This window comes from Diachasmimorpha longicaudata, chromosome 7 (genome assembly GCF_034640455.1).
Source record: "Diachasmimorpha longicaudata isolate KC_UGA_2023 chromosome 7, iyDiaLong2, whole genome shotgun sequence".
NCBI classification, from domain to species: domain Eukaryota; kingdom Metazoa; phylum Arthropoda; class Insecta; order Hymenoptera; family Braconidae; genus Diachasmimorpha; species Diachasmimorpha longicaudata.
The window spans coordinates 5,130,403-5,155,516 of NC_087231.1; the positions used below are offsets into that span (position 1 = coordinate 5,130,403).

A 25,114-nucleotide genomic window follows, 5' to 3' on the forward strand; every position below is an offset into this window, starting at 1 on the left:
TAAAAACCACTTCCAGGAGAACTTTTATTTTTATTTATGAAAATTTACGTTGCTCACGGGAATGGAATTTCCCAAGTGGATTAATTGTTAAATTGATCAATGAAATTGTCGTGCGATGATTGATGGACTTTGTCAGCATCTTGACAACCTCAATGAAGTCAAAGCCAATGTATTGCTAGATGCGGGTCAATAAGTGGAGTAATTATCGTTTATTCTGAAAAAAAAATACCAGAGAAATTTTCTAGAAAAATTCTGGGGCGAGCGCTGAACTTTCGTGGATTCTCCTGCTAATTAATCAAAGTTTTTGAAGACAAATATTTTTCCACGCGTCAATAAATAAATCACCGATTTCCATTATCGTCTGGGGTACTCCAATGATTTCAGACGTAATGCCCGGTGACATGAGTCAATTGAAGTCATTCACCGGAATGCTGTTGGCATTCATAGCTACAGGCAAGCAATAACTGAAGAGTCCCAGCCCAAGACGATACTTCATTCACCATTCAAACAGTTTCTTCCATTCTAATTACCATAAGTCCATTCTTTTATTTTACTTTTTATTTTTTTAACGCCTTTGTAGCGTCTCAAAAAGGCCGTATGCGTGCGGTCACATTCTCGTGGGTTAACCACACTCGTGAGAGAGTGAGGGGTAGAGGGAGGAGGGAGGGTTTTTCTATGGGGTACACTATGCTGGCTTCAACTCGTGGGACAAAGCCCTTTGCTGTCAATGGCGCAGATTCATTCCGGATTTAACGACTCGTGCCGGTCGTTTCACTGGGCCTATAGGGCCCTGTGAGCCCAGCGAGACGTTCTGGGAGTTTCACTATTACCGGAGTCGAAATTTGAGGTGAATTTACACTCAAAGGGACCACAACTAATCATTGAGTTAGAGATATTTGTTGTTTGACTGATGCGATTATTTGGTGCTCGGAGAGGGGGGAATGTCAATTAAAAGACTGTGTGGGTGGAAAGGTCTGATTGGAAGACAGAATTTGGTGGAAAATTGGAGAATTTTATGTGGCAGCATTTTTAGGGGTTTTTGTAGCGTTTGCTATTTTGTGAAGGATATTTCGAATTGATTGACAAATACTCGCGACTGAATTCCGTGACACTTAAAGAAATTCGGCCTTGACAGCGGATCGGGTCAAACGATGTCATTCTTCTGCCCTCAATACGTAATGAAGAGTTGGCATTTTTCAAAAGTAATTGTTTGGCATATCTAAATTTGAATGTAGGATAGCACATAACAGTGACAACGTGACGTCCTTCGCACTCATGACAAACACAAAAGAATGGAAAATAATTTGAAGCCTTGAAAATTGTTCTAACATTCTTTCCATTTCACTTTAATGAGTATTTATGGATTTTTAATGGTGTGCAAGTGCTGACAGTTGGATCAGTCAAATTTTGTCTTATCTGAGAATTGATGTTTGGTTATTCGAGATAAAATCTACGTAATGTTGAGCTCTGTATGAATGAGAAAGTAAATAGCCCCGAGAGGGCACCATTTCCCTTCGCTCGGGTTTCCTCCTCGTTGAGAAATAACGATTTCACCTTTTTCTCTTTTTTTTTCAGTCGTTTTATTTGAAACCTCTCCATCACCATACGGTACACACCACCGATGAAATACCGATTCTCTGTGACCATTAATTTCCACTAGCTTGCAGAATATCATTCCGCTGAATTTGCGAGTCGTGATCACGATTTCACGATTGAATTAAATTGACGGTTTGGGAATGAACAAAGCGTATCATCCAATTCAATTGTATCGAGGGGAGAGAAAATGAAAAATTACAAATAACGATGGCATAATTTACAGAATGCTAGCGATTTTTAGGAATTTACTAACAATTATGCGATTGTGAATAATTTTTATCTCCGGTATTTGGTGAAAATAATCCCAGAGAAATGATTTTATCAATTCCAACAACTATTTGTTATTCATCGAATAACTTCCTTCGTGATACTGTTTCTGAAATGACTAAGAAAATTGTAGAATTGCAAATTCGTAGAAATTGGGTATAAATATCTGAAAATCAGCTACATATCCCTAAAAATCTAAAAAAAATTTCCACAGTAATTTCTGTACGATCCTTGACACGAATTTTAATTTATCTTGACTCGTAAAACGAAGTGGTTACCCTTCCAGCTTTTACGAATTTTTATTGGTGCCATGAGAGTAAAAATTATGGCTCAGTGGCCCCTATTTTCTTGTGAGGCTCGAAAACTCGCTCGGGGACCCACATAATCATCCCACACACGTAATTTCGAGGCACCGTTATTGTAGGAAGTTGGAGGCTGAAGGGAATAGTGACGTCGTAACGATAGAAAGGGACATTGAAACCTCCCACGAGTCGGGGATGTTTTCAATTGTATGGGGAAGGCCGCAATGAGTTCTGGAGATTCGTAACTCAACGGGGCCCGATTTGTCCGCAAAGGGCTTATCGGTCATCAGGTTTTATTGATCAGTTCTATCTTCATTGATTGTTGATTGAAATTGTTCTGATGAATGCCTCAATATTTTTTATCAGTTTGATGATACGTAGATGTCGATTGAACTCTTATCTGTTTGTTATCCTCCCCCGCTGAATTTTTTTTTCCACGAGATTCAATGGACAAATTCAAAAGAATTTCACAGATTTAGAGCAATTGATTTATTCGATGAAACTCATTATTCAAATTAATTTCATAACAATTGGCTTGAGGATGAAAAATTATTGATTGAACCGAGAGAAAGGGCTGAACCCCATGATCCAAATCCCCAGCGGTAAAAAAAAAACCTCCGACCGGAAGTACGAGGTCACAGATGTAGGAACCCCAATGATGTTGACGTCATTCCATATAGAGTACAGCTCACGCGGGTAAAATTTTTTTTTGTTTCAACGAAACCCCCGAAAAACGCTGGGGCTGAATTGTTTTCACAACTAGGGTTGAAATCACCCGACGATTATTTACGATTTCCGTTTAAATTTCTCCCCTCCTCGAGTCTAAAAAAATCCACTCGTAACTTACACACTCTCTCTCTTTCTCTTTCTCTGTCTTTTTACCTCTCGATATGAAGCAAAAAGCCTTATGGAAAAAAAAAGAGTGCAGCTTGACTCGGAAAATTTAGGTCGACGAACCATTGTCCCTTGTCCCATTACGAAACGCTCCGTTAAACTTCCGCTTTAAATTGCATCCTGGACGACGCGAGTTAACTAAAACCAATACAACCCACTGTCTCCCTCTCTTTTGGGCGTCATAACAATGAGACGATTAAAAATTGATGCACTTGGTCATTGGTGAGACCTAATGATGCCGAAACCATCGATTTAACTGGTCGCCTCTTGGGTCGGGGGGGTTATCGCAATTTGTGACTGCGTTATCTTTCTGGGAATTCACTGTAATCGTGGAGGTAAATCAATAGCTCTTCATCCTGTTATCGCATTGAATGAATTCCTCGCTATTTCAACATATTTTTTTATTTGTTATTTCCTTTGATGTTACAAATGTCTTCTTTGTGGTACATTGACTCCCGCCTGACTGATATTATTTTTTGATTTCTGGGGAATAGAAATGGCTGAGTAGAAATAAAAAATCACCCCCTTCGTTTGTACAATACAATATTTGATGGAAAATCTTTATTAAAAATCTCCAACAGTCCCTTACATTTTTATACTGTTAAAACATGACAATTTGTCATCCAGTTCAGTCTCGACCCCCAACTTTTTGTATCTTTTCTTCCCCTTTCCCTCAGGAAATATTGAAATCCATAAAAAGAATGTCGTAGACTTATTTTCAAACATATGCCGATTCCACTAATGGAAAACGTCAGCGGGTTGTTGAAACTCCGAAACCAAAATGAAATACCCACACATGTACTCGACAACTGTGCGATGATGTCACGAATATTTGAAACATCGAAATGTCGTTCGCGCACGATGACATCACTCCCCTACACCCCACCATTCAGATAACCCAAACCAACTGCAACCTTCTCTCGAATAACCACCCGAGACTAAATACTCGGTTTAATTTCATTGGAACACGACGATACACTCGCTCATGAGTAAATGAACTCTCGACGCTGTCTTGGGTGCGATTAATCGAGTTGTATGAACCGTTACCATGTCTGCAGCTGGTGAAAAAGTCACGACCGAAGAATGACTAATTGAGGAGATAAAAAATTCATTATTCTGCGATTCATCATTTTGATGAATCAATTGTATGGTGCCGAAATCATTAAAAAATGCAAAAAGGTAGTGAAAAACATAATTTGAGATAAACATTCCAAATGAGGAGTTTCAGTGAATTAAAAATATAATTAATAGGATAAAAAAAATCTTCTCTGTCAATTGTTGTAAGGGGTAAGAAAATAATTTTATGCTCTCGACAGCCGCCTCTGTGTCTTGAATCATCAGTACAAATCCTTTTACTTTTATTTCCCGTCTCATCGCCTGATAAAATAGAATAAAATTTGACATGTGTAATCGAGCATATAAATGATCAATCGTCGTCGCTATAAATACATCTGTAACATATCATTTGAAACTCTTGAGATCCCGTAATACCCCAACATGAATTTATCTCTCAAGACGGAAATACCAGTGGCCCCCCTTTTCCATCATCCAGATAACACGATTGGTGGTTCAAATAATCAGGGACTCGTACACACACCGCCGTTCACTACTCATCTATGACTGATGATGATGGGTTTTATGAATGGGGAATTTGTAATTATTTTTATACGCCCCCGCGATGTATTATTCCCGATAATACCGCAATTATCGCATATTTCTTGAACGGCTGAAGGCGGTTTGCGATGACTCCGGGGAAAAAAATCAGCACATTCAGCTGTATGAGCTGACTAGTAGTTTTGAGAATAGCAGTCGGGACTCAAGGACTCTTTGCGTGTTTAAATGAAATATTACGGAGGCGAAGTTACTTTGTTAATTGCTTTTGACGCTGTATTTTATTCTATCTAATCGGGACTTTGTGTTTTGCACGTTAGCCCGTTTTGTGGGAAATACCTATTTTTCTTTGAGATAAGACAAACGTAAAATAATTTTTTTAAATAGTTCCTTATTTGTTTATACATTGAGAGTGAAGGAAACTTGGCGTCGAGAATAACATTTTTATTTGTGTTAATAGCATATCAAATTTTATGGAATGAAAACAAGACACGAAAATATACGAGAATATTGTGAGATAATTTTATTGATGTTAGAGATATTGAATTTGTCAGATTGACTATACAATTTTTATTTCGCTATAAAATTGGTATTCGTTTTTCCCTCACGACCGAAAGGTCTAAAAATTACTCGATCATCTCATTTCCAGGAACGAATAGAATGAAAGATTAAATTGTTTAGCTCGTTCGTGCGCTGGTTGTAAAGCACCTTGAGTGTGTTTTCGAAAGATAGGAGGCGAACCTGCCGCTAGAAGCAAAGAAAAAAAACTCTGAATAATGAATATAATTCTTTAAAATATGGGAATCAAAGAGACCACTGAATTACAAACCAAGTTTCGATGCTAGTCTCATAAAAAATGTTTTCTCATTGATAAAATATTCAGAAAATATTTTTAGTATCAGAAAATATTTTTTTGAAAAATCTACAGTTTATTACAGGGTTCTTATTTATGTAGTGATGATCAACCTGTGGAAAAATCCTTTGTTGATCATGAAATTTCGGGGGAAAAGTGGATAAAAAATTAAGTCAACGGATTAGATTCTTAGATTGAATTTTTTTATTCTTCCCAAATCAACTCGACGACATGCGTCAAAATAAATTATCAACGGTGAGGAGATTTAAAATTCTCCAGTAAACAATCTCACATTCAGAAGGTGCGACAGGCGTAACCATTTGATGTTGAATCAAGGGGCACATGAGGTGCTCAACCGCAGTCTGAGTCACATGATACAGCGAAAGTGAGCGTCACTAATTACCACACGGGGTTTCTGATCATTAAAGAAAATACAGGCGCATGATGATGTTGGGGAAAAAGAATGAGGAAAAAATCAGGAGACGGGGGAAGGGGTGGGGAGGGGTGATGTAAGGGGAGGGGAGTGATGTATTGTGCAAGTGGTTGGAACACCTGTCGGAATTTTCTAGGCGTGGACGGAGTCGTTAAAGCTCTATTCCTTGAGAACAAGCGAAATACCTATTATGCGGTTTTTACAGAAAGAGAAAAAAAAACGAGAATGGAGGATGAATGCTGACGTTGGAATTTATTGAGAATGAATGAGAAAAAAAATGTAACATTCATCTATTTGAGGCGGGTTAAACTCCATCCGGAAGAGTGATTTGGTTGAATCATGTAAAGTTTTTAAAATTTTCGGCCTGAGTCGAATCAATTTCTTCATTTTCTTATCGCCGTTCTCTGGTGATACGGTGATGTTAGCTGATAATGAAAAGGTGTGAATTTAGAAGAGCAACGACCTTCGAACAAGAAGGAAGTACCGAAAAAAATATTAATTCAGAGACTTTGATGTCAAGATTTATTTAACAAGTAGGAATAGGAAGGCGTTCACGTCAATTTTCGAAATCACACATATATATAGTACTGATTTTATTTAATATGTCGGAGAGTTGATCGACCGCTTTCCAATTATTTGGCGTCTCAAAGCGCACAATTCTCCAACGCTTATAAATATTCATCGTTCCTCACATTCAATCAATTTCTCAACTTTTTTTTTGTCATCCCTATTCCACAGCCATGGGATGGTTATTGATGACTTAAAAATGAACTTTGGAGAAAAAAGAAGACGAACGTCTATAAAAAATTCACTTGTGAATCTCCGGGGGATATTCGATGGCCTGTCGAGATAAGGTCAATTAGTTGCCCGCATAAATAACATCTTGGTGTGAAATCTTATACAGATAGTCGCCTACTCCGGTTATTCATAAATTTGGATGTTCAATCATCTCAAAGTGTCGTGATAAATATTTAAAAATTTATTGAAAATAGTCTGCTGTCTTTGTTGGGCTCACATGGGGGGGATGATGATTTTGGCGTGCAGTCGAGGCTCATTCACACTTTTGGTTCGTTCATAAGCATCTTGGAAGGCCTTTTTGTCGATGTTTTTTTGCCTCATCTTGTCTCTCACGAAATCTGAGGCTCTTGCACCTAGGTTTATTTGGGATTTCTGGGGTGGAAAAATAAGCTGGGCGAACTAATTTTAACACGACAGTGTACAGTTGGATTGCATGATTGTTTTCTTGAATATTATTGAGATATGAAAGTGAAATGAAAACCCCAGAACTGAAATCCTATAACGAGGTTCCAAAAATGCCCGAAAAGTTCCAACCGAGATAAAAATTTCAACAGTCTTCTTACCCACGGATAATATTAAATTATTTAAAACCAAATATTGTTGAAGCCGTGATTCATTCGTATTGTACACTGTCAGAATAAAAATTTTGAGAATTGAGGCCATAACGCGACTCTTCCCCATAAACTGAAAAAATAACCAAGGGCCACCCGAATTAGACGCAAAATATGTAGGTTTTATAAATAAATTTGCCTCGAGATTTCCTTTCCCTCTTCTCACTACCTCACGCTCGTAAAAAAAAACGGTGACACTTTTCGAAATCCCTAACGTACAAGAATAAAAAAGCTCGTAAAATGATACAATAGTTGTCTATCCATTAGGAAGAGACTCCTGTGAATTTCGAAAAAAACGCGAAATTTTGGGGGAAAAAAATCGCCTGACATTACTAAAAGTTAATTCTCACCCCATGTCCATCTCGGTGAACATGTCGGCTCTTAATTCACCCAGTGATTTCACGGAATTCAAATTCAGGGTCAACTGGTGGACGCTTGTCTCACAGGTAAGATGTTAAAGAATACAAAAGACATTTGAGACCGGATTTCAGATACTTACCCCCATCTGTAACCCTGAAGTGTCCCCATAGTTCAAGGTCTTCCCCAACCTCAGCCTCGCCTCTCAGGTGATCCACCGCTGTTGGGGCGATTATTTTGCATTCGCGTTGTGAGTCTCAGTCCGGCATCTCTTTTGATTCTCGGCAACGCAGCCTCCGGGTCGTCTGTCTGCGCAGTTGCCAAATGCCGGAGACAAAAGCGGTTTTGAGATATTTTCAATAATTAAATACCAGGATAGATCGGGGGTATTAGTAAACAGCACTCCGGATTTCCGGGATCCTTGGATTCCTGGTGAGGAGTGCTCATTCCTCGATCATGCGGAAAGAATTTTTGCGGATGGAGAGAATTTATTGCGTACAAGTAAATTGTTGGGAATACATGAGTCGAATCATGATAATCAGACATTAATATTAATTTTCCGATATTGATGATTGGGTGGATTACAGTGGTTGAGGCTTTTAAATAGTTATCGCATTGGAGAATAAAAAATATGAAAATTCCTGCGACTCAAATGTTTGGAATTCTTTCCCAATATTTTCTGAAATTAATGAGCTCGTTTATTTATTTCAATGAGAATGTCTTCAATGTCTCCAATAAATAACTAATTCCATGTCAATTTTTCATTTGTTGACGGAACTTGAAACTTTGTAAACATTTACCATCAGTATATTTCTCAATGAAACAAGATCGTTTACAATATCGCGACATTTGTGTATAATCAAGGATTAAATGAAAGCGAATATCGCGTAGGCACGTCCCTGAGTGAATATTTTTCATCTCAAGTACTCTCAAGATCCCTCCACAGTTATACAATATTTGATCAAGGAAACTGCATCCCGAGGCCCTTACGAGGAGCGAGCAGGTGTTGGTAGACGAGTGGAGGCGGTACGATGTTCCTTCTTTTGGAATGCACAAGGTTGCTTAAGATTATCACACGCATAATACATGACTATATGTGTGACAGTCGTGTGGTTTTGCGGATTAAAAGGTTCGCGTATCACACGAGTAAACAGAACCATTCTGGAGTTGACGGGATGCAACAGATGTCGGAGTTTCTCACTGACTCGTAGATTAATTCCGTTGGGAGTGACGAAAAAACTCACTGGTCTCCACTAACAGTCTCTACCAGGGGGTTAGAGACTCTTACTGGACTGAAATCCAGAGGCAAAAAGTACACGATTCCACGGAAATTTGTCTGAGAATAAAAAAAAATTATAGATGTCAGGGATTTTCGCAGAAATTCAGTAGTCGGCCTTCCAGGATCGCGTACTACCGTTACTAAAAATATTAACAAAAGGAAATTTAATTCAATTTATTATGATGTGATATCACACCCCAGGCAGTCCTTGTATATGTATATGTAGATACAGGACATCGCGAAGAACTCATAATCAAGTTATGAGCTGTCCATCGAATTTGTCATCATGCGGAATTGTTGTTGAAAGCCGTTAGTCGTAAACGTAAGAAATGACTTTTGTGATATCGATATTTCTTTCGGGGGTACATTAGTTTTCCCCTTCTTGATGCCCTGGCGTCACATTCTGGATGGATTTGGGGAGAATATGCCTGGAGGCTAAACTGTCTGCTCCATATCTCTCCGGGTCCCCTGTCTAGGTGGTCATATCATTAGTCGAGCACTTTGGGATCCATTCCAGACGTTTTGGAGAGAATTTTCAAACGAATAATTATAGAGTCAGAATTGTTTGGGCCAAATTCCTCAGCACTTCTAGGCTTAATGGAACTGTTCGGGGAAATGAAGAAATTGTCCGGCACAATTTTATCCCTTTGGGATTAATGGATGAAAACAGTCGATGCCAATTTATTTTCCGCGTGCCTCCTCGTCGCTTCCGTCCACTACAGACACATAACCCCGTGACTGCCTTCTGAGAAGGTCTATAAATAAAAGGGCGCGGCTCCTCGCGCCGGGGTATCAGCGCGACGTACAGTAGCGAACTCGGGGTTTTCGTCTGTCTCATAAGACCCCGAGCTGTCGTCATAAGGTTCGTCGAGGCCACTTGACCGTAGGGAAACTAGACAAATTGAGGTTTAATTATTGTAATCGAGATGTTTTTAATAGGTAGGTTGGACCAGTAATTGGTGCATCTTGGTAAATACGTTATAGTTTCTGAGAATATTTATTACAATTTTTTCAATCAAAAAATTATTGAAAGTCACTGGGAAATAATTGAACGTTGAATATTCAATGAATTCTACAATTTCATAATTTCGTATATATTTTCCTCCTCAATTCATATAATTATTCACCGTAAAACATAATTTCTGGAATTCCACACATACTTACATATTTAATAATCACATTAAAAATTATGGGAAGTGTTTCTATTAGTTCGTAATAATCTCTGGATTAGAAGCGGAAATTCTGTTGCAACTCAGCGGAAAATAAAATAACAACTTCATATGAATGAACAATGACGTCTCACAAGTCTCATATGAACAGAACTAGAAGTAAAAAAAAACAAAAGGTGTTTTGTCTGTAATGTCGGAAGGGAGTTGGTGGAGTGGAGAGACTGAAAACGCTATCCGAGACTGGATTTATCGCCCGTGTGCAGTTGCATTGTGTAAACGGTGCAGGCCTTCGTGCTCACCCTCTCCACCTCCTCGGTGCAGAGATAATCAAAACATACAGCATACAGCGTCGTCTCCAGAGATTCGAATGCGTTGATACATTTCATTTGTATTACAGTAAAAAAACGCCTCGACAGCAAGATGACCCCGCTGGCGTAAACTGTTCAACGTTTCACAGCTTTTTTTTTTTTTTTTTGTTAAGAAAGAGAAAATAAAATCTAGCGCTTCATGAGGATGATCCCTCGAGGGATCTCACGTAGTCCAAAATAAAATGGCCCTTTCTTCGCTTTCTTTCTTTCTTCAGACGCTGGAAACTGAGAAAACTAGTGTCTCTAGTTATGAGGACGAGAGAAATTTATGGGACGAAATGTCATTCAGTGAAGTTGAGAGAATTGAGTCGGAACAAGTCTCTCTTTTATTCAAATTAAGTGTATTCAACTCTATTTACACAAGAAAAAAAAATGTGGAGAAAGAAATCTTTTTTTATTGGATAATCGTTCAACAGATTTTAGTCAGCAGTTTTTTACTCCGTGAGAGTGAATATTCTTTTTAAAATTCATGGCCCTTCAATAGCGCCTGGAGTCAATGATCAATTTAATCGTCAAGGTTGAGGAGGGATCTTTTGAATTGGGTCTATTATTCTCAGCGCATGAACGGGAGAGGATGCGATAAAAAATAATACTCTGAAATGGGAATTTCAACGGAATTGTTTCCTGAAAAAATTGTAAGCGACTGAATTTGAGGGAATTATTCTCCTCAAATATTCAATAGTATATAAAAAAAAAAATATATCCTTACATTACTGCCAGCGAGTTATAATTGGCTGAAGTCGAAGAAATTATCTCCAAAGAAATTTCTTTTTTATCCAACTGAAATGTTCCTGAGTTTATTTACACAAGAAGACCGAAGACACAAATCCCCTCATTTAATAATCGTTTGACCCAGATTGCGCCCCCATCATTTCCTTCTCTCCGTAAAAATGAATATTCTTAAAAAAATTGAAGAGGCCCTTTAACATCGTCTGAAGGCAATGAGCAATTTGTGGTTAATTAGTGTTAAGTACCGGCAAAAATTTACTGAGTACAGAGAAGTCCACTGTTGGTGGAGTCTGTGATTGCAGGCGGTGATCAACGGGAAGGCTTCACACAATTTCTCCATCACGATGCCACTGTGTTATATTCAATTAAAAAACTTTTTTTTTTATTGAACCTCCTTCATTCTCCTTTTTGATACTTCTCATCTCTCCGTTTAATCTTTCACTTTATTTATCGATCAAACACGCGGACGGTTATCTGGGACTTCTGTGACGATCATCCGGAGTGGAATGTAGCCTACTTTCACGCCTGTAACTGCATACAGAATTTCGTAATCCAATACGTTGTTTTTTTTTTTTCACTAGAAAGATTATGGGTTTAATCTCGGGGAATGAATCATTATTATGCCGCTGAAATAAATCATGCTTAGCCGACAAGATAATTATTTTTATATTGAATTGAATAATGAGGAGTGAATGATTATTTGAGATTAAATATTATGTAAGGATAATGAATGCTCCTTTGGAATTAAAAGAGACTGGCTAGACCCTCAAATCGACCTTCAACCTGTCACTCCACATTAAAAATCCACCAAAGTCCCAGCACCTGATGTATTCATACATTTTTTCAATTAATGAATTCATAATAAATATTACAAATTCCTAATTAATCGTAATGTTATACTCAAGGCACATCAATTAAAAAAAATCAATTAATTTTCAATTAACATCAGACCCTCCAATGGACCTTCAACCTACAATTCCAGACCAAAACCCAGTCCCAGACCCCAGAGATGAATCGCACCGCACGATAATCGGCCGTTTGCATCTAATGCATCGATTGAACAGTCAATTTACTGACTTTAACGATTCACCCACAAAAACACCGAAGCTCCCGACCGATCACAGTAATTTCTGAATGGCCATGGAGCACAAGAAGTTGAGTGTACCACTCTTTTCTCGGCTTATCCCACTCCCCCTGGCCATCAGTTCACTCAGGCAGTTTTTATAGTCCTCTAAACCGAGTGAATTTTCGCTCCAAATAAACCCTCTCTCCCCCTCCCCCCCCCCAGCATGTGAGAATTCGTATTCCCATGTGTTCAAAAGGGGAAAAATAATAAAGCATGAATCATGAATGAAATAAAAAAAACTTGAGCTCAAATTAAATTGGAATTAAGAGAGTAAAAGGGGGGAGGGGGATGGTTTGTACAGGCGTTCTCAGAAGCCTCGTAAACAAATCAAACGTTAATAAACCATTGAGTGGATTCCATCGACAAAAATATTAACCCCAATGTTGTACTCAAAATTCCCCTCCCCCTTCCACGCCACTGGATTGTTTCAGGCGTTTTCAAGTGAAATTACCAACGATAATCAGAACAAAGTCTGGTGTCTTCCGTCTTATCGCGTTGCGGGCCCTTGACTCAATATAAATCCCGAAAGAAATAAGTAGCTCAGTGAAAAGAGAGCGCATTTCCCGCCGCTGCGTCATCCTAAAAAGCACCAGAGCCACCCGCAAAGTTATCTTTATGACAGAACAAGCATGGAGGGGAAAAGCATCGTGTACAGTGAAATATATAGATACATAGTCGTCATGCATTTGACCCCAAGTTCTTCGCAAGTATCTTCCCAGTTCACATATAACTTTCCTAAGTTACGCAAAACCAGTTTTCAAGATGTTGGTTTTTTTATTCTCAAATGAGTTTGTACATTATTCCCCCGTTGGAGAAAATATCCAACAGCATCACCTACCACCGCTGACAGACTGTTTTCGTTTACTCACGTGTCCCGGCATTTATTATTACTCCAGTGGGAATGCTAGACACGAAGTGATTAACGGACTATCCGAGGGCCTCTCAACCCTCCGGATTGCCGCCACTTTTTATTTTCCCCGTTTCATTTTTTTTCCGTCGTTTCTCACACGAGGTGCGAGGATTACCCCCGAGTCCTCGGGGTATTAATGGTAACACGTGGCTAAAAAGTCCTGTCAAAATATTCACCAAGCACGTATCAGAAATTTCTCCCATTCATTGGAGATAAATACCAAGGATATTGAATGAGAATTTCCGGACACAAATGGCTCTTTATAATTCCTGAGATTCTCAATAAATGGGTTCATTCCACTCGGCTACATTCAAATGCATGGAATTGTCGGCATCATCAGCTAGTTGATGAGTGGAGTCATTATAGCAACAGAACAAGACTGATAAATATTTGTTTCTCTCTGTATTCAATGAAGTTGGAGAAATATGAATAATTAAAAAAATCATTGACAACCGGTTTTCAGGGACTGGAGTCTCACTCGTTTTACTCTCCCTGGCATCGGGGCATATCGTAAACGTCAGATTCTTCACCTTCCATTTGCAGATAAGAGAGGATCCGGCTTTGAATAAATTTACATTGGCAATTATCACGGGGACACACTGGGTGGGTTGAGGACAGGCACCATTGTCGCCACTGGAGAGCGTTGAATGCAGTGAGGAAAGAATGAACCGCGAACAAACGATTTTTATCCTTCGAAAATTCATTGTTCGTATATAATCGGTAAAAAACACCCCTCCACAAGGCTAGAGTGCCCCAGTAATACACTCCACGCGATATTACATCACGAGGAATTTATGATTTTATTCTAATGAGATCACTTACTTGAGTCTAATGCAGACATTAACACGGAACGTGCGACAGCCACTGACGTGACCAGTGGACACTAATCGATTGAACGTTAACCAGGAGTGAATTTGTAGCGAGACCCTTTCCCAGGTAGGAAATGCCAATGTCCACGAAACGGGCCAGGTCTGGCACGAGACTGGCTTGCCAGATCTGGGCCACCAAGCTTGGCCCGAGGCATGGCCAGACCGGCAAAGAGCATGGCTTGCCAGGCTTGGGTCACTAAGCTTGGCCCGTGGTATGGCCAGACTGGCAAAGAGCACGGTTTGCCGGGCTTGGGCAACCACGCTTGACCCGAGGTATGGCCAGACTGGTAAAGAGCATGGCTTGCCAGGCTTGGGTCACCAAGCTTGCCCCGAGACATGGCCAGGCAGACAAGGGGCATGGTTTGCCAGGCTTGGGTCCCATATGGAACAGCATTCCAAAAATTGAATTCTCATGGGGAATGTTTTTGCAAACTCCCCATTGCAGACACCTAACAACCATGAGAGGAGTTCATGAGATTCCAGGTGAATTCATTTATTTGGGAATCGCCTCGGGACTCAGAAAAATAATTTCAACTCAAATTTATCGAGAAAACGACATTTCTCTTCTGGTTCATATTGACGGTATGCAGGTATACCGGAATGCTAAGAAGGAAATTTGGCCAATTTCAATAAAAATACAGCATCCAAATTACACTACCAAACCCTTTGCTGCCGCGATTTATTGTGGGGATGGGAAACCATTATCAGCCACAGAATTCATGACTGATTTTGTTGAAGAGGCCAATGAACTCCAAGAAAATGGTTTGCGCATTGATGACAAGGTTTTTGAGGTGAAAATTGTAGCAATAGTGGCTGATTCGCCAGCTCGAGCATTCATTTGCTGCCACAAAGCTCCTGGAGCCTTCTATGCCTGTGGAAGGTGTTTCACCAAGGGCATTACAGTAGGTTGTGGAAGACGAGGAAAACGCATATATCCAGTGACCAATGCAAATTTACGCACTAAAGTATCCTACGAGACGCGAGTTCAACCAGAACATCATTATGAAGGTTCTGTGTCCCCGCTGCTCTCTTTGGATAGATTCGATCTGACAAAACAAGTGCCATTAGATTTAATGCATTTATTCTATTCTGGTAATATGAAATGGCTGCTGGATAAATGGCTAACGAGAAGTTCAGCCCAGAGGATCAAATTAGCTGATGTTCGTCGGCTTGATGGTATTATGAGGTCATTAAAAGCCGATATCCCTATTGAATTTCAAAGGAAAGAATTTGATGTGAATAATATCTCAAGATGGAAAGCATCACAATTCAAGTTTTTCCTTAATTATTGTGGTATCGTCGTGTTACAAGATTTCTTACCGAAACCTTTACGTTGTCATTTCTCATTATTTGTCTTTGCTAGCAGAATTTTAAACAGTAAGGAATTCGTTAAGGATTTGAGTGAATATGCTGGATCTCTGCTAAAAATTTGTTTCGAGACGTTACCTGATGTTTATAATGATGAAGGGGCTCAAGTTCTCAGTTGGCATAGTATCATCCACGTTGCTAATGATGCCCAATACTTTAAAATTCCTCTGAATGAGCTCTCAGCGTTTTGGGGAGAGAGTTACATTGGTTTATTTAAAAAACTCGTTCATTCTTCGATAAAACCACTCACACAAATTATCAACAGACTAACTGAGATGGAGTCTGGAGGAACCATGGTAATTAATCAGAAACACATACTGAGTGATTGGGTTATCGCGAGAAAGCCTACAACGATGATAATTGATGGGGAAATTCATTTAACATCAAATATGATCAACATCAATGGTCTAACCTTGACGACAAGTCATCCAAATAACGTGGTACTCCTAGATATTGAGAAAGTTTTCGTAATTTCACAAATTCTCGTTAAATCAGGAAAATCCAAAATTTGTGATGATCTTACTGGTATATATATTTTCGGACACCAGGAAAGTAGTAGGGAAGAGGCGTTTAGTTATCCAGACTTTTCCAGTCGAGTAGGAATATTCTACATTAAGTCCTGGGCAGCTGAAATGACATGTAAGAAGGCACACAAAATTAAACACAAATGTGCTTTATTAAATGTAACTGGACGACAATACGCCATATCCCTCCTCCACTAGAAAATAACGTAAAAATTGTTCGCATTGTGAAATGCAGTTTTTTTTTGGTAAGAGGGTATATGAATGAGGGTATATGTTTTAGTTGAACTCGTGATTAAAATTGTGGAAGAAACAAACAATTTTATGTTTTAAATCAACAATCGACATGAAAATCCGATCATCGAGGTCGTTAGAAAATTTCAATAGTGGAGTCGTTACATGCAAGTGGGACATAAATCGGTTAGATCTGGCGTCCGTGTACATAACCTTTCATAATTGCTCGTATCATCCGTTTATCGGGCTTTTTGTCTCAAATTCGGATTTCACCAACTAAGTTGACGGTAAATTACAAGAAGTGAGAATTTAATGTGAATTAAATGTGTGTTAAGTGTTTGACAGATATTTGTGATATAATCGTTTTGAAGGAATAGTGGCGCTAAAAAAGAAGCATCAGTGGGGTGATGACAAAAAACCGTTCAAAACACATGGAAATAGAAACGCAATTTTTTCTGTTAAATAATAAGCTATATGCATCATTCTGCAAAGTTATCAGTTTATATGAAACTACTCGAAAACACCAGGTTCAATTGTACGAATCGTGATTTTTTTTCATAACCTAAAATGTCGGAAACCTCACATCCATCTCGCGATCCAAAAAATCTCAGCGAACCATTCGCAGTCATCGAATTTCTCGAGAAAAACGAAAAAGGGCTACCATGCATTGATTTGGTGCCGAAAAAATGGTTTAATAGTGCAGAAGAAGACACCTGTAAATTCCCACCGACAACTGAATATCATCTACTTGACGACTACTTGGAAAAATTGCACTCGCCCAAGGACTCTTGGCAAAGTTATCCATTTTGCTTCATCACCGGAGCAGGTACAAAAATTGAAATGACTCCACTTATAACTTGATGAATTGCTCGATGGGTTCATTTCAATATTAAAGGATCATATGTTGATTGTGTTCAGCTGATTTGGATCAGGGTCGCAGAAGATTAAAAAAGGCCCAAGTAACTCTCAACTGTGAGACAACCGATGGTGAAAATGATCGAAAGGGGGGGAGGTCCGAAACTTCCTCGAAAGCAAAAATTTCAGCAAAACCCTTAACTGCATCAAAGTCTCAACTAAACAACATCTTTAGTACTAAAATCCCGATTCCACCTAGAAATCAAACTCCAAAGTCTGGTAAGTCCTGTTAATATGAAGTAAAAGTCAATTATCAACAATTATAACCACTCTTAACCCCAATTATTCATCCCCAATTTATTCAACTCTCGTATTTAACATCAAAAGACCCATCGTTCCCTAAATTGGGAATTAGATTGACCGAATTTTTGAAATCTTTTACAAAATAAATATTAATTATGTATCTGTGCAGTCATTACATGTGTATTTGTCTCGAAACATCGTTTTAAGAGAGAATCGCATTGAATGATTTTATAAGAAAATTTTTATTATGTTGTGGTCGAAAAATATTAGGTTATTTTTTTTTATTGCAATTCTTTACTCATCAAAAAATTGAGTCGCTAACAGAAATCACTACGTGCGAACAAGATAAAGTGGAAAATTTATGATTTACACTTGATATGATTGTTTATACATAAAAGCATTGGAATGTTGAGGGGACGAGAAACGTTCCATTTTTCCCCACCATCTCTTATGTAGGAAAGCATTATAATTCTGTTGTGAAGAGGTAAATCAAAGTGAACATCTACGGAAAATGGTAAAATTTTGATAGAAACCTTTTTTGTAGGAGCGATAGGTTCTACAAAAAAAATATTTTTTCAAATGCATGCATTCTTTCCCCACTTTGAAATAGCTATAAAAAACAAAGGCTGGAGACAACTTACGTTGTGTTACTACTTCACTACAAACTTGTAAAATTTCGTAGGTATACAAGCAAAACCAAAGACAAGATTTCAAAGCATTTACCAGAGTGGATCTGACTCTGAAGACGAAAATCATGATTGTCTTATAGCTAATCCTGAGGAGATTCGAGCCTCAAAGGCTCAAAATAATTCTGGCTTTTTGCAAATGTCGAGTAAATCGCGATCTGTACCAACAGGTAATAAATCAATTTTGAGGTAATATGGGACTGTAGCACGTAATTCTAAGTTCGTGTTAATTAAATGATCCGGTCAGGGATAAATCATCATTTTCAATAATTTCCAGGTGCATGTTTATCATTTAAACAGCGGTCAAGGAAGAATATTACTTTGCTTAAAGACGTCGAAACTGATGAATCTGAGAGCAATGATTCCTCCGATGGAATTCTGCAGTCACCTACAAAATCGATGGACTCAGCGAGAAATACAAGAAAAGAACTTCATTTGACACCTCCTTCACCACTAGTCCATAACGCTTCAGGTAAAATCGGCTCGGATATTCCATGACCAATCATCGGCCAAGTTCCTCCCGCATGAAAAAATTTATATTTATAAATATTTGAAAATGGTCCAATTTATATTTTGAACATTCTTTACAAAATTCGGAACTTATATAGAATTAGATTATATTATATATTTTTGGTGGGGGCTTGGGTAGTTTTTTTTTCATCTGATGCTGCTACCCATCAATTTATATCGTTTGGTCCTCCTTTAATTTCATAAGGTAACCGAAAAAGGCGTGCATCGTCTACTACACGCGCTGAAGACGGATTGAATTCGATTGTGAGCCCAGGAACTCCAAAAACTTCACGATCAATGATGGTACCCCCTGCTAAGATGCCAAAAATGCTGGGACCACAAAACCAGTTGTCATCTAGTCATTATGCTGATAATGAACGTCGAATCCTGAACTCCCTTCGAGATTACTTTGATCAGCAATTAGATGAAAAGCTCGAAAATTTAAGACGCAGGATGGCTTACGATTTAAAGCAGTCTATGAATGAGCTCAAGACCACAATCATTGGCACTAATCTAGCCCCAGCTTCTGGTCCTAGCTTGCTTGAAATACAGAAGCAGATGTCTACGCCACTACTATTTGAAATGGATGATAAGTTCCAGGAATACGAAGCGATATTGACAACGGACCCAAATCTCGTAGAAACACTGGTAATATATCTGAAATTGATCGTTTTTCTTCTTTTTTATGTAAAATCAATAAATTGGGCGGTGACACATGCACTGGGTTCGTTTTCTGGTGATGAAAAAATCTTTCATCACCGGGACTCAAGTCTACGTCACTGGAACGCTTTGGTTATAGAACCAACCCGCTGGCGATGAGCCCAAAGATGTCTTCTCATGTTCATAAATTCAAAAAAATTTCCCTTCTTTTATTTTTAGCGATTATTCATGAGAGTTTTGATAAGCAATAAAAAAGAGATGAAAATATGTGTTTCCACTATCCTATCTGCGGTTCTGAGGAAGACAGTGTCACTGCACTATTCTGGTTACGGAAAGGAAGCTGGCGGAAAGAAAAAGAAAAATTTTTATAACACTACAGTATGCAAAGTACTGATTGATGTGATAATTGAGGTAATAGGATCCAGCACTGATGAGAAGAAGATAATGTCAGAAGTAAGTACTTGGTTGTCACGTTCTGGCGATCGAGAGGGTGGGCGTAAGGAACGACAACGCGGGTCAAGTCATCATAACGAGAATAATTCAGTTTGTTCCTTTGATACCAATCGATAATACTTCATTTTTCCGGGATAAATGGAATTGTAAAATCACTGTGTTAATATGACTCCATTAGTTCATTTTCGTAATTGTATTAGTTGTGATATTCTTGATAAAAGGTACGATTAATAGGAAAAGTTTATATTATCAATATATTTTTATCGCGAGGCGTTTCATTGGGCAGAATATATATTAATATATGAATATTGTTTAGTATTCGGCTGTCATTGAAGTATTAATTATATTTATTATATTTCTCCTGGCGAGGTCGGAAATCCAGAAGATGGAAATAACAATTGGAAAATGTGATGTATCTTAGCATAATAAAGTATTTTCTATGTCATTTCCTCATAAGTTAGATCACGGGAATAAATATCCGTTGTTGGTTCAGGGATTAAATATTATGTCCAAAAGTTTAAAGGGAAAAATAATAAGTGGATTTTTAATTTTTAAGAAAAATTCTAATGAAAGTAATTTCAGCCATTGAGAGCTGTTTTCAGTATTTGGTGATTCAAGTCAAATAATATTTATAAGGTTGAAGTTTCACAATCGGACTGCGTCCATATTCCCCAAAGATTTCAAATTTAAGGGTTGAAATTAATTAGTTATATGTAATCCTATCCAAGACTTTTTTATATTTCTAAGTTTGTTTGAAAGAGTGAATATAATAAGCAATATTATATAGAACTAGCACACAATCAATGCAACTAAATATCATTCTGTGTTCCGGAGTTGCAGATGGAGAAGACATTATTGTAAAAAAAGGACGTCTTTCCGAGATGAAAAAATAATTCTTATCAGGATAATTCGTATCAGCAATTGTCTATGGATATAAGAATTAATTCTTATCATCCATAGCGGAATAAATTATCCATAATATTGCTATTATAATGACTGTTTTCATGCTTGAATTGAAGCACGATAATTTATCAATTCTAAACTACTAATTTAAAAAATAACATTGGTGCGTTATTTTGTTGGATATTTTGTTAATACAATCTTCGAATTCTGAAGACTGACTGCTAATATTATTAGATTGTAAGAGAGAGTTTATTAAGACTTAATATGGTATGTCGTATTAAATTTCGGATTCAAATGATCTACGTAGATTATTTATTTTAAAAGCGGATGAAAATAATCCACAAAAGATTTTTCTACAATTTATACCTGCAATCATTTTTTTGAGTTTTCATATTCTGTTCGCGGAAAAATCTCATAGTTGTGATTATCTTTCATGAAAATTGGAGATACAAACACTGCATATCTTTAACTGTTCAACCAAAATCGGATGAAAACATGTACTATGTCGATAGGAGGAAAAAAGTTTTTGATTGGCTGAGTTTTTTTGTCAATAGATTTAATAAATTTAAATATAAGTTTTGTCACATAATAAAACTGTTTTCTGTATAATGTTGAAGGTAATAAATACATGTCTGCTTATCAGATATACCGTTCATATATTTATTGGTGATTCTGAACCCAATACAGGCAACGGTTGGAGCCTGGCCACAGCTCTGGTCGTAAATCTGGGCCAATTTCGGGCCGAATGGTCAGCCCAGAATGCGGCCAAAGTTCGGCAATAGGTCTGGGCCAATTTCGGGCCGAATGGTAAGCCCAGAGTGCGGCCAAAGTTCGGCAACAGGCCTGGGCCAATTTCGGGCCGAATGGTAAGCCCAGAGTGCGGCCAAAGTACGGCGACCGAAGTCTGGCCAAAGTTCGGTCCCAGGCCTGGCCCCGTGTTATCATCCCAGGGTCTAGCCAAGTTCGGCGCGAGTTTGGCTGGAGCCCGGGTGCCGAGCTACGGCAGCTCGGCGGCCGTGCTTGTACCAAGGTTGGCCCATTCGTTTTTTCCTACCTGGGTTACGCTGTGGGAGAACAGCACTCTGGGTTGTTGATATCTTTGGTACCCATCGCAGGAGACACCTGTCCAAAGATTCAACATCTCACCTCTCAATAGCCCTCGAAACCATCTGCCTCGAGAGCCCTTTGTTTGTTCCAGTCTTCTAGATTTTTGAAGACATCGAATTACCTTTTTCCACATTGAAATGGAAGTTTTTAGTTTCGGGTACAAATCTCAGAATTCGAGAACTTTGTCGGTAGACAGTCCAGCAAGGAAACGATACCCGAAACGTGGACGATCCATAAATTAATCATTCACAAATTATTTATATCGCATAATTAAACAATTTTAACTGGTATCGTTGTAAAATTTTCTGGATTCGCGAGGAAAGTATTATTGGAACGGATTAAAAAATTCAAATAGGCCTGATTTATTTAAATTACATGTGCTGGATTGTAATCTAATGGATTTTTTATTTAAGACGAATGAACAGCCCAAATAAAATTATTTATTTGATGCAAATGTGTTCCTCTGTTCAAAAAATTGACAATTTTCTCTCTCACATTCTCGAGAGCATCGAATTACATATTCTCATCTCTCTCACCTACCTGCAAATGTTCACACACTCAATCATCCATTTCCCCACTGTCGTCTATCTCGAAAGAAAATCGTGCACCAGCTGCTGTGAACACCTTCCATTCCTAGGAACCTCTGCTAAATTAGCATAACAAAAATTGATTGATTCTCTACGAGGTCAAAGGCGATATTTCATCTGCACTTGAACGTACATTTAATATCGCATTGTATTCAGATAGCCATAAATAAAATGCCGAGGCCCTTTCGGTTAACAAACCACCTTCGAACTCGGTCAAGAGCGAATGTTGTATCCTAGTCAAACAGTTTCATTAGCATGGCGTAATAAATTTGTTACAATGCATGGGTTAACCACCATAACGGGTTCTCCGTTCTCCTGATACAGAGAGACAATATACCTATATAGTGAATAACAAAACAGTGTATGCTGAATAAGATCAACGGCCCATACGTTTTGCCTCGTTAAACTTTGTCACGATTCAACAGGGGGGGTTGTTCACGAGTATTTTGTACCTACTTATGTGTATGGACAGTCGGTTTGTACACAAAGTGAGTACAGGATATCCGGATATTACTTAATACCATTTCATTATGCAGATTGGGATCTGAATTGAGGCTAAACAGTTATCCTTCGCCAAAATGAAACGTGTTCGCAAGCACGGGAGATATTGCAAACTGATTATTAATTGAAGAGGTTCCAGTTATTTTAATTGGGACGATGGACTGAATGGGAGAATAGTTCAATAGAATTTTGCAATTCAAGCAGGAGAATTTTTCTGTATCTGATTTATGAATTATCTCGTCTCTGATAAAACGCTTCAGTTGCACCAAACGTTCTCAACTATTATTTTTATTCATTCATAGTTAACAAATCGTGATGATAGTTCAGAAGCCTCGTTTGACGCAGCTAAATGGTTCCACACTTTGTATCAGTGCCCCCGACCCAACTAATTACACTTCCCTGGGAAGAAACTTGTTAATTCATTTTTTGCACATTTCAAGCTTTTCTCACCATCAGTCTGAAAATTCCCCATTCACTCGCGATTTCCCCTGCAATCAGCTTGCATTAACTCAGTTTAATCAAGCCCAATGCATTCTCAGAAAGCCATAAACCATCATCACGACATTATACCAACAGCAAGACACACTCGTTCCTCTTAAACCATTTCGAGTTGTCCATTTGTACTTGACATCGTACCCTCAACCACAATCTTTCGCCTTGTCTCTGCATACGTTCGTTACCACTCGCCAAAGAATTATTGCCTCGATTCGTCGAGTTATCTCGTTTGAGCCTCATCCTTCGTCGGAGACCTCCCCCGTCTCGTCGACATGAGTCAGCCTATAGCGAATTCATTGATTAATCGTTGAGTATGTATCATGAGACCTTTCTAATGTGGAGACCAGTCTCGCAAATAATTTTTTCACCCATCGATTCCACCGAGTGATCGAGAAAAACGTGTCATTCAATCAGATGTCTAGCCCGCGCCTTTGGCGACACTCTCTTCGGCACAAAACGCGCGGGATCTTTCGCACATGCGCAGTTACAATCGCCCCAGGGGGCGTTGAACCCCAACTGCGCATTCCATCCCGAAGTGTCTAACTTACAACGTAACTTATAAACTTCCTGCATCACGTAACAACCAAAAATGCTTTCAAAACACCTTGACAATTTTAGGTTTTCCTTTTTTCATTTGAATGAGACTTGAACGACGGGGACATGCGTGAGTGGAATATATGACTGCTCTAGGGGACGTTGTCTGCGTTCCGCGCGCTCTTGAAAAATTCCCGCTGTTTTTTTGAATTTAATTTCCCAAAGATTCTTGTAACGTCACAATCTCACACAAATTCCACCAATTTCCGTCTTTGAAAATTTAAATTTCTTCGTACAACCAATTAAAAATGAATACTTATCAAGAAAATTCAGACAAAAAATGGGTTTGAATTTAAAATGTTAATTCATTAAATTTTTAGTGAGACATTAACTTTCACTTTTTTTTCTTTCTAAATTAAAATTAACGTCACTCCCATAAATTACTTTTACACTGTCGAAGAAATGTCAATTCTTTTTCTAACAATGTGAACGAACACAGAAACGGAGGCGGACTTTTTTTTAACGGAATTTCCAGCCGAGGTGCGGCGCACTCAAAAATCAACTCACGCTTTATTTTTCTTTCTCTTTCACAGTCTTCTTTGAATTTAATTTCTCGTTGGGAGAGGGAGGGGGGGAATTCGGGGCATAACCAGGGCAACAGTGGGAATGTACGGGGTATGCAGTGCTCCATTTTTCCGTGAACTTTCTGGGTCACGAAAAATTATGTCACGCTCGTGGCAAACGGTGTTTACGACTGAACCGTGACCGCCGGTGAAGAATGACAACGACTTTTTTATAAAACGTTTGAGTTAATCAGGGAGTAAATATAGTCGTAATCAAGCAATATAGACTCACGAAGGCATTCTGAATAATAAAAATTGTGAATTCCATTTTTTCGATGCTTGATTGATCTATCGGGCATTGAGTTATGGTAAACTATTGTAAAAGGGGCGGTGGGAGTTTATGCTAATGTATTTTGACTGCTTCATGCACTCAAAGAAGTTCATGATTCATTGGAAGATTGAATAGTGAGAGATGACTGAAGAAATAATGGTAAACTCGGGGTTTAATGGGCGGCGCGCGTTAATTTCTTGTGAGAATTGGGACTCGCGTGTCTTGTGCATCTCTTGATGAGTTAATACTGGGTTTTATTAATAGAGACTATCCGAATGGGTTCTCTGGGTGCAGCAAAATATCATGACAATGGCAATTCCCGGGGAAAAGG

At 38.5% G+C, this 25,114-nt stretch overlaps 2 protein-coding genes across 2 annotated transcripts in view; both read left to right on the forward strand.

Annotated features, from left to right (window-relative positions):
- The window catches only part of LOC135164745 (neurotrimin-like), a 49,407-nt gene that overhangs the window by 9,061 nt on the left and 15,232 nt on the right, over window positions 1–25,114 (forward strand). The window lies entirely within an intron of this gene.
- Window positions 16,848–21,307, forward strand: LOC135164744 (uncharacterized). The gene is made up of 6 exons (XM_064125384.1): window positions 16,848–17,121; window positions 17,214–17,429; window positions 18,136–18,309; window positions 18,417–18,611; window positions 18,855–19,297; window positions 19,529–21,307. The coding sequence occupies exons 1-6, from the start codon at window positions 16,863–16,865 to the stop codon at window positions 19,877–19,879; spliced, it is 1,638 nt and encodes a 545-aa protein (XP_063981454.1). The 5' UTR covers window positions 16,848–16,862; the 3' UTR covers window positions 19,880–21,307.